At 43.4% G+C, this 13,370-nt stretch overlaps 1 protein-coding gene across 6 annotated transcripts in view; it reads left to right on the top strand.

Annotated features, from left to right (window-relative positions):
* agap1 (ArfGAP with GTPase domain, ankyrin repeat and PH domain 1) overlaps positions 1–13,370 on the top strand; it is a 131,443-nt gene that overhangs the window by 89,659 nt on the left and 28,414 nt on the right. For 5 of the 6 annotated variants that reach the window (XM_027133356.2, XM_027133357.2, XM_027133352.2 and 2 more), the window contains 4 exons: positions 5,088–5,192; positions 7,623–7,788; positions 9,306–9,467; positions 12,972–13,133. In XM_027133356.2, the coding sequence (XP_026989157.2) occupies positions 5,088–5,192; positions 7,623–7,788; positions 9,306–9,467; positions 12,972–13,133 (595 nt within the window). The remainder of the gene's footprint in view (positions 1–5,087; positions 5,193–7,622; positions 7,789–9,305; positions 9,468–12,971; positions 13,134–13,370) is intronic. The other variant, XM_027133355.2, reaches the window with a different exon arrangement.

The raw sequence follows: 13,370 nt of genomic DNA on the forward strand, positions 1-13,370 counted from the left end.
CTACACACACTCTGACCTCACCTCCTACACACACTCTGACCTCACCTTCTACACACACTCTGACCTCACCTTCTACACACACTCTGACCTCATCTTCTACACACTCTGACCTCACCTCCTACACACTCTGACCTCACCTTCTACACACACCCTGACCTCACCTTCTACACACATCCTGACCTCACCTCCTACACACTCTGACCTCACCTCCTACATACTCTGACCTCACCTCCTACACACACTGACCTCTCTTTCTACACACACACTGACCTCACCTCCTACACACTCTGACCTCACCTTCTACACACTCTGACCTCACCTTCTACACACACTGACCTCACCTTCTACACACACTGACCTCACCTTCTACACACACTGACCTCACTTTCTACGCACACTGACCTCACCTTCTACACATACTGTCCTCACCTCCTACACACACTGACCTCACCATTTACACACTCTGACCTCACCTTCTACACACTCTGACCTCACCTTCTACACACACTGACCTCACCTCCTACACACTCTGACCTCACCTCCTACACACTCTGACCTCACCTCCTACACACACACTGACCTCTCTTTCTACACACACACTGACCTCACCTCCTACACACACTGACCTCACCTTCTACACACACACTGACCTCACCTCCTACACACACTGACCTCACCTTCTACACACACTGACCTCACCTCCTACACACACTGACCTCACCTCCTACACACACTGACCTCACCATTTACACGCTCTGACCTCACCTCCTACACACTCTGAGCTGACCTTCTACACACACTGACCTCACCTTCTACACACACTGACCTCACCTCCTACACACTCTGACCTCACCTTCTACACACACTGACCTCACCTCCTACACACTCTGACCTCACCTTCTACACACACTGACCTCACCTCCTACACACACTCTGACCTCACCTCCTACACACACTCTGACCTCACCTTCTACACACACTCTGACCTCATCTTCTACACACACTCTGACCTCACCTCCTACACACTCTGACCTCACCTCCCACACGTTCTGACCTCACCTCCTACACACTCTGACCTCACCTTCTACACACACCCTGACCTCACCTTCTACACACACTGACCTCACCTCCTACACACTCTGACCTCACCTCCTACACACTCTGACCTCACCTTCTACACACTCTGACCTCACCTTGTACACACACTGACCTCACCTTGTACACACACTGACCTCACCTTGTACACACACTGACCTCACCTTCTACACACACTGACCTCACCTCCTACACACACTGACCTCACCATTTACACACACTGACCTCACCTTCTACACACTCTGACCTCACCTTCTACACACTCTGACCTCACCTTCTACACACACTGACCTCACCTCCTACACACTCTGACCTCACCTCCTACACACTCTGACCTCACCTCCTACACACTCTGACCTCACCTTCTACACACACCCTGACCTCACCTTCTACACACATCCTGACCTCACCTCCTACACACTCTGACCTCACCTTCTACACATACTGACCTCACCTTCTACACACACTGACCTCACCATTTACACATACTGACCTCACCTTCTACACACACTGACCTCACCTCCTACACACTCTGACCTCACCTCCTACACACTCTGACCTCACCTCCTACACACTCTGACCTCACCTCCTACACACTCTGACCTCACCTTCTACACACACACTGACCTCACCTTCTACACACACCCTGACCTCACCTCCTACACACTCTGACCTCACCTCCTACACACTCTGACCTCACCTTCTACACACACACTGACCTCACCTCCTACACACACTCTGACCTCACCTCCTACAAACACTCTGACCTCACCTCCTACAAACACTCTGACCTCACCTTCTACACACTCTGACCTCACCTTCTACACACACACTGACCTCACCTTCTACACACACTCTGACCTCACCTCCTACAAACACTCTGACCTCACCTCCTACAAACACTCTGACCTCACCTTCTACACACTCTGACCTCACCTTCTACACACTCTGACCTCATCTTCTACACACACTCTGACCTCATCTTCTACACACACTCTGACCTCACCTCCAACACACACTGACCTCACCTCCTACACACTCTGACCTCACCTTCTACACACTCTGACCTCACCTTCTACACACACTGACCTCACCTCCCACACACACTGACCTCACCTTCTACACACTCTGACCTCACCTTCTACACACTCTGATCTTCCCTTCTACACACTCTGACCTCACCTTCTACACACACTAACCTCACCTTCTACACACTCTGACCTCACCTTTTACACACTCTGACCTTCCCTTCTATACACTCTGACCTCACCTTCTACTATAGATATCTATACACTTTGTACTGTGCTCTTGTACTTTAAATGCATGGACAATGCTGGACTTCTCTATATATGAAATATAAAAACCAGACAGCAAGGGATTACATTTCACAAGTAAGAATGTGTTTTATGATATTGAATGTTAGGAAATTATATTTCTGGTTATGTTGGTTTGTTTCAGTCCTTGGTTAACGACCGCAGCTAATCCATGCTAGTTACTCATTGGTTTTTGACAATTAGGAAAACCGACAATGTTTGTAGATTCCGAAGCTCTTAATAAGGACGTTAAAAATTGACTCATGATTTGCTTAAAGGTGAAAAGACCCAACTTTATGTATTTTTTGTAAGATTCCCTTATCTGTCAAACATATTTTATTAGATTGTCCTGGACTTAACACAAGCAGAATGCTCTTTTATCATGTTACTTCACTTAAGGACATATTTAATGACATTATGTCTGAAAAGGTTAAAAAAATAAAAGTATAATATGACTTGCTGTTTATATTTGTTTTGTTTTTATTGTATTTATATGATTTGTGTTTTTGTAATTGAATTTTTGCCATGAAAATAGCTTTTGATTAAATAAAATAATCTGAATCTGTTTGTAGATTCCCAAGTTTTAAACAGAGATGTCAGTCATGGACAAGTTGCAGGGACAATAAACACCTTTTTTTAAATGGTTAACTCAGCTGACAGTCCTGGAAGGATGTCACCAGTTAGCTTGGCAGTGTAACACACAAGTTCAGCCTCGAAGTCAAACTTTGTTGTTTTTTTTTGTTTGTTTTTTGTTTATGTGACTTTAGTACATACTTATTTAATGTGGCAAAAGTATTGCAGGAAAAGAATAAATAAAAGATTGAACAGTCATTGGCACCTCAACTATCTAACTTTCACATTATGTTCCTCTCAAATTTGTGATTTGCTTCCACCTGCAAATTGCTTTGTGTATCATATTTACTAAACCAATACAATTTAAATGTTTAAATGAGCATGTATAGTCACACCATTGTAGCAGTGTTGCAGGCAGTAGGCTATAAGGTAAGTAGTGATTGTTCATATGAAGTTTACTCAAGCGGAAGAATGTAAGTAATAAACTTAGACCTACTAGCACTATGCATTATATTGTGAAAAAGTAGATTATCTTCATATCAAAACCTTACATTTTCTTTGGACTTAATGACAAATACATGTCTGACCTTTGGAACGAACCAAAAAAACTAGAAAATCGCATTCATGACGATTTATGGTGATTTTATTTCTTTGCCTACATTGACGCTGATGCATTAAGAGGAGGGATTCCCTGTACCAAGATGGCTGCTCAGTTAATGCATTTGTTCCAATGTACTGCCGTATACAGGGTGTCATCTAGTGTATATATCTATGACCTTCTACGCACTCTGACCTCACCCACACACACTAACCTCACCTCCTTCTTTAATTTTTCCTGTTTACTATATTGCAGTCTCTCTCTCTTTGTCTCTGTGTGTGTGTGTGTGTGTGTGTGTGTGTGTGTGTGTGTGTGTGTGTGTGTGTGTGTGTGTGTGACAGGAGTTTTAGTAGTAGTGCTCCTGCTTTCTGTGGTCAGGAAATGAATTATAAAGCTTTAGGAAACACCATAGTAACTGTCAGGCAATTCTGTCCTTCATTTCTTGAGCTTCTATTTTTTAAGCTTTGTTTAGACTCCAATTAGCAATAACGGCAGTGAGCTTGTCGATGTGCGACACTCGGGGAACATGGCATTTTTATGAGGGTTGAGTGATGAAGAAAAAAAAGGAAAGCTCGCTCCTTGTTGTGCGTGTCGTGCTCTGAGGCAGCTGGGTCATGGACTCTATTAATATCCACCCTGTCTGCATGTTAATGTTTAACAAGTCCAGCGAAGTGACACGGCCGCTGCTTAATTGCTAATCAGTGCCGAGGTTTTATCCCTCGTCTCCCCTAATGAATTTGGCTGACACGAGGTGTGGGCGGCCGACCCTTAAACGGCCAGTTGCTGACGTGTGATGGAGAGAGCGCTTTGTGACGTGCAGATGTGACTTTTAGCACCATCTTTCACCACAAGCTACAATCCTGTTTTCCACTAAACATGCATTTCTGTTAGCTTTGCAAACGAGGCATTATAGTAGTTATTGCGATTGTGATGTGGAACCTGATGACTGACTGGAGTATGTGTTCAGTCTGAGACAGAGCTGCAAGGCCAGAGACAAGATGCTGAAAAATGTAGCAAGGAACTACAGGTAAATGTACCATGCAGTAAGCTCTGGTCATCAACATTTATATCTGAATGCAAAAGTGAATTTGTTCCATGCTCTCAGGAAAAAAGCGTTCACTCTTGATTAATTAATGTCTATACATTTGCTTTTAAAACATCAGTGGGGTAACTTTACAAGCAAAAGCAATGAAAGCCATCTCCATTACTCCAAGTGAACCTCATTTAAAATGTTAGAACTTTTGCTTTGTCTTCTGTGTTAAAAGAAGGGAGAACATTGCTCCAGATATGAACATTATAGCAAGAAACTTTTATTTCAGGTTGTGGATTGCTCTTTTGCAGAGAGAAATTCACCGTTCAAAGGTTTAATAGCATGACGGACGTTTAAAGCTTTGAAAATGATAATATTTTAATACCAGGTAATTTGTGAAGCTCACAAATGCTGGAACGGATTGCAATCAGATTTCTTCCTGTGTGTATAACAGCTTTCCTAACGGTGTGTGTTACAGGGAATGCTCATGAAGAGGAGCGGCAAGTCACTAAACAAAGAGTGGAAGAAGAAATACGTCACCCTTTGTGACAACGGAGTTCTGACCTACCACCCCAGCTTGCATGTAAGCACCTCGAACACACACATGATCAGCACATCCATGCTGTTAATTACCGTCTCCCTCATCTCCTGTTTCCATGCCTCTGACACTGATGATGTGCCGTATTAAGCCATAACAGCTCCTCTTAATTGCCAGCTTGGCTACTGGAACACACATGCAGGCATGATTGGACATCCTGCGCCGCTTCATCACTTCCTCTTTGTCTACCCTGGAACACATTCGGACTCATCAAACCTTCAAGTCATCCTCGGTCTATTTCTAGAGAGAGAGAGAGAAATAGTGGGAGCGAGAGAAAGAGAGGGATCGAAAGAGAGAGAAATAGAGGAAGCAAAAGAGAGAGAGAGAGAAAGAGGGAGCGAAAGAGAGAGTTGGAGATTATAGAGGGAGCGAAAGAGAGAGAGAGAAATAGAGGGAGCAAAAGAAAGAGGGCTTTCCCTCTTTCTTTTGCTCCCTCTATTTCTCTCTCTCTTTCACTCCCTCTATAAAGAGAGAGACAGATGTGTGGAGGAAGCAGATGACCGGGTGCAGGGATAAACAAGAGTCCTGGTCAGCAGGTGGCTAGTCTTCCCATTAGCATAACATTTGTAGGTATTATAACATTCTACTCATTTAGTCTCACTATAATCTTCCATTGGGCCTTACATGTGTGTTCAGTACTCTAATCAAATTGGTCCATTCTTAATAATGATAATAATAAAAATAAAATTGACTGTCTAAATTAGACAGAATTTATAGTTAGAATTTTAACATCTAACATGTGGTATGTGTCTATAAGATGTCTGGACGTGTAACAGGCTTTTGTTCAGACACCGAGTTTGTTCAGTGTGTGTGTAGCTTGTGTCATTCTCCATGTATTCATTTTTTTATATACAGTCATATTCTAGAACTAAATACATGCATCTCTGGAGAGCGTGGGATTTAATCGCATCTGTCTTACAGGCATTGTGACTTGTTCACATGAGCTTTTCATCAGCTTCAGTTATTCAAACACTTCAGATAAAAGAGGCAGCCTAATCCTTAAATCCCACAAGTGTCCTTCTCTGCTTAATTGTTACACGCACTCAGATGCGTATCGTTTTCCCAGCACACTTGGCCTTGATGCACCACAGAAACACGTGTCACTCCATAGCTCAGATATGCAGGCTTCCTCAAACTCAAAAAAGCAGCAGCAGATATTTTTTTGTGTCTGAACAGACCACCCACGGCTGACACACTTTGGCCGTGTGCCAATCAGAGAGAGAGTGTGTGTGTGTGTGTGTGTGTGTGTGTGTCTGTGTGATGCGAGTCGACGACAAGAGCCGAGTGTCTCTGTCCCTTAGCGGAGGCCTACAAAAGGGCAATTCAAAGCCAAGTGCTCTCAACACGGCTTAACAAGCCACAGGAGAGCCCTTCAGGAGCGGCGGGCCAACAGCTTGCGGTCTGTAATTGCATCCCCATTAGCATCGGGGAACTTTCATCATCGACGCCAGTGAAGCCACGCGTCGAGCACAGGCTCCCCGCTCCGCATCTGAAACACACCGGCGCAGCATGAGCCGCGTGTGTGTGCTTCTAACACAATTTCTTTTCAATACGTAGATGTAAGTGGTATAGTGTCTGATGTACAAGACTATATTTTCCCATGGTGGACTTATCCTTATCCCTTTAATGAGCTAACGATAAGGCGCTGAGCGTATAATAATGTTCAAATGTAATTCTGCACCTGCTTCTATGTAACCTGTATAAACCATGGCATCATGTATTATTCAAACACAACCACGTTTAGCTGTAAATTATCGCAGCAGAATTAACAGAAATAGACAAGACGATAGCATGAAGACAAAGTTTTAATAATACAAGAGTAATACAACAATAGCAGTAAGCTGCCTGGTGCTCACATGATCGGATATAAAGCTGTATGTTCCTGCTTAAAAGTCTGTTAAAACTTTATCACCACCTGCTATAAACTATTGTTTTATATATATGGATGTCCGTTATAATCATGTTGCATGCACAAACTTAGCCACATCCTGATTTTTTTTTTCCTTCTTCCCTGTATTTTTTTGTGAATCACCCTTATAGTACACTGTCCATGTTTTTATATCACTTTTAAAGCTATTGTCTGTTAGTGAATGGCAGTAAATGCTATAATGCCTGACTAAAATGTTCTCTCTTTCTTTTTTCTTTCCTTTTGGGATTCAAATTTTTGATGTCTGCTAATTTTTTAAAAGTACAGAAATTTTTTTTGCCGTCTTCCTTTTTTAGATAGTGTGTTAATGTGTTACACTGTGGTACATATTGTAGAAATGTTTTGAGTATCATATGAGATTTTTGTCATGTAGCCCAACCCTGAACTCTTTTTAACATGGACGCTACAGCCACTACATTCACTTTGCTTGTGCTGTGACTCTTTCCACTGTACGGTACAGTTTTGTAAAGTTTTCTGTTTTGCTCCAGGACTACATGCAGAACGTACATGGGAAAGAGATCGACCTGCTGCGCACTACAGTCAAGGTCCCTGGAAAAAGACCCCCGAGGGCCATCTCTACCTGCGCAGCCTCCGGCCCCAAAACAAACGGCCTGGCCAAGGACATGAGCAACTTACAGCTAGCACAAGCTCCAGGTAACACACTAGCAGCAGAGGTCACATCAAGACCGGCAGTTACAGACTGTCATTAATACTAGATCATTAACTCTAAACGTGTACGTAACGTGAACACGTAACTCTAAACACGTACGTAACGTGAACACGTAACTCTAAACACGTACGTAACGTAAACACGTAACTCTAAACACGTACTTATGCTTATTAACTCACTTGTTGCTGATTTGCTACAATTTAGGCCAGTGTTGTATTTTATAGACTAACCTTCAGCTCGTGTTCACACACAACACTGTGACATTATATATCCGGTCTAGTGCCCTATACACCCAGCAGAATGCCATACGAGACACAGCAACCAGAATAGACTACAAACTTAGAATCAGATAATCATTTTTAATTATACATTCTTTATAAAATCATCATAAAATCTGATTTTCCTAATAGACATTCTTATTAAATGTTGTATTTCGATATAAGTGTTTAAATCCATGTTTATTCAAATATAAACATATTGTTATTGTTATTATTGTTGCAGTTGTTGTTGTCGTTACAAACTACACTTGAGAAGACTTCATTCAGTGTATTATTGTTATAGTATGGAATTAGATAGAAAAATCCTGAGTCTTTAGTAAAGTGTTAAACTTCTGATATGTTTGTCATTTAGACTGTTAGACTTTCAACCCCCCCCAAGGATTATAAAATACCCTGTACACACACACACACACACACACACACACAGAGCTCCAGGAGGACCAAACTAATAGCATGAATATTCAGTGACCCATAATACATGTACTAATTATTGTCATGAATATTAATGTAATCAGCGCTGGCTCTCCAGTCAGCCTGCTCTGATATGAGCACTAATGAGCTAGAGAACAAGGAAAGGGAGGAGGGGGAAGAAGGATAATTCACTCAGTCATAAGGTAATGAAAGCTTTTGTACGTCAGGGATTAGACTCTGGGTCGCTGGGTGGGCAGAGCGATCAGAAGGACCTCTTATCCGTAATATCTCTTTTTGAGTGCGCGCCAATTACGCACAGGCTCCACCATTACATTCTGAACAACTGTGTGTGTGTGTGTGTGTGTGTGTGTGTGAGAGAGTGAGTAAGAAACCCCTCCCTGCTCCTCACATACTGTGTGTTTATTAATTCCGGTCTCTTATGTAAAAGTGTAATTCATCAGCGGTCAGCTCTAAAGGAGATGAGATGGAGTTGTGGCATTTCCTTCAGCACATTTTTGCAGCAGGCCTGTTTTTGTACCTCTGCACAACAATTCACTCATTTAATTTGAGGCATGATTAAGGTTATACACTAAGATAGCATTTTCGCACCAACACTCCGTTGCTTTCGGGCAGCTCGTCCATAACAGGAGGGGTGGATAATATTGAAAATGATGTCTGTTTGATTGTCAGAACTCAGTGTTAGTGGTCAGTGCCATCGTGTCCTAGAGTTTGTTTCTTGATCTTCTCGAGGCAGAAGAATTTGTTCCAGGAATTGCCATTTTTCTTATCTTGTTCATCATCACTCTTTCTAGGCTCTGTGAGCAGTAGCTCATCAGCATCTCAGATGGCGAGTGGCATCAGTCTGGTATCCTTTAACAGCAGGCCGGACGGAATGCACCAGCGCTCGTACTCCGTGTCCAGCGCCGACCAGTGGAGTGACGCCACTGTCATCGCCAACTCAGGGGTCAGCACAGGTACACAATGCTCTCATTCTCTATTTATTCTGTGGCCTTAAAAGGCATCATAAACAATAGATAGCAAAATACAAGATGGGTCTTTCTAGAGAAATTTACTAACTCTGCTTCCTTGGTAAATACACATAGTTTGTCAGTACGTAAAGGACAGAGCTGGAGAAATCAGTGAGCTGACTACCTGAGATAAGCAGCTTTTATGGCCACTTTATTAGTTTTATTAGCTTATTAGTTGCCTAAAAATATTCACTTTTGCACAAAAACAAACGTTTTCATGCTTTAATGTTCGTGTAATACTTTGGGAACATCAAACATTAGCGATAAAGATTACTGACGTTTAGCAAGCTACATGCAATGTATTTATTAAACTGAGCAAGCCAAGCAGCTAGCAATTACACAAGATGTGTGTGTTTGTGTGTGTGCGTGTGTTTACACTTAAACGTGAATTATGTGTTCAAGCATATTTTACAATGAAATGTTCAAGAACTTGTTCATGTTTTATATTCACATTTAAAATTCAAATCTTGTATTTTTAATCTTCACATACGATCCTAACACGGTCTTACGCTCAAAATGTCTTTCTTTACAGAATTTAATCTCAGATTATTAATTACGTATCCTTTAAGAGTAGACATTGTAAAACTGCAAATATAGATGATTGTGTTTAAGAGCAAAAATCGACATAGAACTCTGTAATATAAAGGTAGTGATACTGATTAATGCCACATACCCTGAATCAGCATGTGCAGCTCTCTATAGTGCACTAAAGCAACAGAGATCAGTTAGAACCCAGCAAGAAGCCTTCCAGAGACACACACACACACACACACACGCAATGCTCTCATACGTCTCTTATTGATTGCAATGCCAAGCTCTAATGCTGCTTTAACTGTTTATCAGAGTAATGGTCCCTCACAGAGCCACACTATCAACGACACATTCATTCAGGGGGCTGTGACACTGATGGAGAGACTCTGTTCCTGTATAAACTGTGTTCCACTTCAACACTTCAACTACTCAGCACTCAGAGACATGGCTCATGTCTGTCTGTGTGGCAGTGTGGCATGAGCTGTTCCAGTGTAAAATTATGCCAACGGTTTGCCTTATGTGGATGTTTACTCCTACCTTCACCCTTGTTTTGGTCTCATATAGCCATTAAAACTGTGAAAAGCTTAAACTGGACAACACACAGTGCTAACCAGAACACGTGGTAGTGTTCCCCCAGAGCTAGATCTTTCTCTCTCAGTGCTATCAGTCTCAAATTCAGACTGTGTCCTGGTCTTCAGCACATCAGGTGTATTAGAGTTTCAGGGCTTCAGTCACTAAACCGTTAGGTCTAGATAACACGATTGATGTGTAAACCTTCTGCATGTTCTGGTCTGGTAGGAGCCTGACCCGAGCTCAGCTGTGATCTGAATGATGACCCTGAAGGGGTGTGTGTGTGTGTGTGTGTGTGTGTGTGTGTGTGTGTGTGTGTGTGTGTGTGTGTGTGTGTGTGTGTGTGTGTGTGTTTCATAAGTAAGCGTTCCGTTGGTCTAATGATGTGCTTGGCTCCTGTCGCGCAGGATCTGAGCCGTTTGTCACTTCTTGCCTCAGGAGTCGACAGTGGCGAGATTCTCTCTCTCTCTCTCTCTCTCTCTCTCTCTCTCTCTTACTCTCTCTCTCTCTCTCACTTTCTATCTTATGCTTGAAGACAGGACAGAGGGAGGTAGATAAAGTAATTAGCTAAGGGTCTTGTGCACAGTGGCTCACAGAGCTGATAAGTGGCCACAGTCCCCCCGTGGGGCGAGACTTAGCAGGAGCAGACAGAGCCCGAGAGTCATCGTCCGGCTAAGCTCTCGGCCTCACCTTTGTTTCCTGTCTGACCCACGTGTCAGTGTGAAGTCACAACACTAAATGCTCTGCTTAAAGGTTAAACATGGGACTTGCCTTCCTAGCTTTTAGCTAGTTATTAGGGATGGCAGAAGACCTGGGGCTGAATGCAAATTCAATATTCCTTGTCGTTTCTTTCTGTCGTGCCAGTTTGCCCCAGAGCATCGAGTCCTGCACCAACATAATGCGTCTGGCCCTCAGCCTGTGGCACTCGCTGCCCTCTCTGCTTTAATTATGGCGGGAGTAACGTAATGAGGGTGTCTTTGATTCTTGGTTGCACGTGGGAGTGGGGGTCAGAGGTCAGGGGTGAGAGGTTTGTGCTCTAGGGCAAAGAGACAGGAACGAGGATTTGCATGTTGAGCAGTGTTTCAGTTTTCAATCCAGTCTGAAGCCAACAGAGCCTCATATTTACTTGTCCCTTCTTTCTGACAGAAGTGACCTGTCTTCTCTCTCTCACTTTCTGTGTGTGTGTGTGTGTTTGTGGTTGGGGGTAGGGTGGAGTGTCTACGTCTTTCTCTCTCCCCTTTTTTTGTTTCTCTCTCATTCTTCTTTTTTCTCTGTTTGTCCCACTCTATTCCTGTATATATATCTGCATCTTTTTCTTTCTGTTTCTGTTCCGCTGTCTCTTTCTCTGTCCTCTGTCTCCATCACAATCTCTGTTTATGCCTCTTTCTCTCTTTCTTCAGCTCTCTTTGTCTCACCTTCCCCCCCTCCCCCTCCAGTTTCTCTATATTCTCTTTCTTACTCTGTTTCTCCTGTTCTGTCTGCCTGTCTGTCTGTGGTCATCACTACTATAACAGAAAGTCACAAGTATCCCCCGTGTACGTGTCTAAACTTACCAACAGGAACACATCATCTTGGCCTCCTCATTAGTCATCTGAAAGTGGCCGTGTGTGTGTGTGTGTGTGTGTGTGTGTGTGTGTGTGTGTGTGTGTGTGTGTGTGTGTGTGTGTGTGTGTGTGTGTGTGTGGCAGGTGCTTTTGATTTTAGAACAATGTGGAATTTGAAGCCTCAGGATCAGCCTGAGCAAAGAAGAGAGTAAGAACCCCACAGACAGGAAGTCAGATGTCCAATTTCCTGTCATTGACCCCCTCTTACCCTCAGCATCTGTAATCACACTGATTAACTACTAGAGAGCACAGTGACAATTGACAACGGTGAAAAATAATGTAAAAGTGTTGTGTGTCTGCGCTCCGGCCAAGAGGCTGAGGTCGTTAAACACTCATCGAGGACACCGTTCTGTCAGTAGAGATAAGTTGTCATGTTTTCCACTCGAGCAGAGACTAAACGGTTGTAAAATAAGTTATGAGCGTCCTTGGGGGCTCCGCGAGCGCGCTCAGTGGCAGCGTGCCCCACTCACCCAGCCAGATATTGATGTGATCCGAATGTTATTTTATTCTGCCTCTAGTCACAGCTGTCAGCTGCACGTGATGAGTAAACGGTGCCTACCAAATGCCAGCATTGTTCAGCCTGATGTAACCCCAGCTTCTCATGCACCTAGAGCACATCACTGGCTTCAGGGCTAAATCTGTGGATTGTGAGATCTGACCACTGACATTTCTCTCTTCTGGTGTCTTTCTGGGTCTCTCTCTCTCTCTCTCTCTCTCTCTCTCTCTCTCTCTCTCTCTGCTGTAGATACTGGTCTGGGAGACTCGGTTTGCTCCAGTCCCAGTATATCCAGCACAACCAGTCCTAAAATGGACCCTCCTCCATCACCACATGCCAACCGCAAGAAACATCGCCGGAAGAAGAGCACCAGCAATTTCAAAGCTGATGTCTTCTCCGGTACAGCGGAAGGTAACATCCACCTCTCTGGCACGCCTTTATCTCTCTTTAAAGCTGCTTTACTCTGTGGGTTTTTGCTTCATTTTCTTCTTTCAGGTCACCTCAAAACACACACATGCGCGCACACATCCACCTCTGCCCCTCATTCTGCAGATGACTTCAGTTTGACTGTGCATGTGCTGTGGGTTTAGCTTACAGGCAGGGTCTCCGATGTTTGAAAGCCAAAGTCGACATTTGAAATTACCAACA

The sequence above is a fragment of the Tachysurus fulvidraco genome, chromosome 5 (genome assembly GCF_022655615.1).
Source record: "Tachysurus fulvidraco isolate hzauxx_2018 chromosome 5, HZAU_PFXX_2.0, whole genome shotgun sequence".
NCBI lineage: Eukaryota > Metazoa > Chordata > Actinopteri > Siluriformes > Bagridae > Tachysurus > Tachysurus fulvidraco.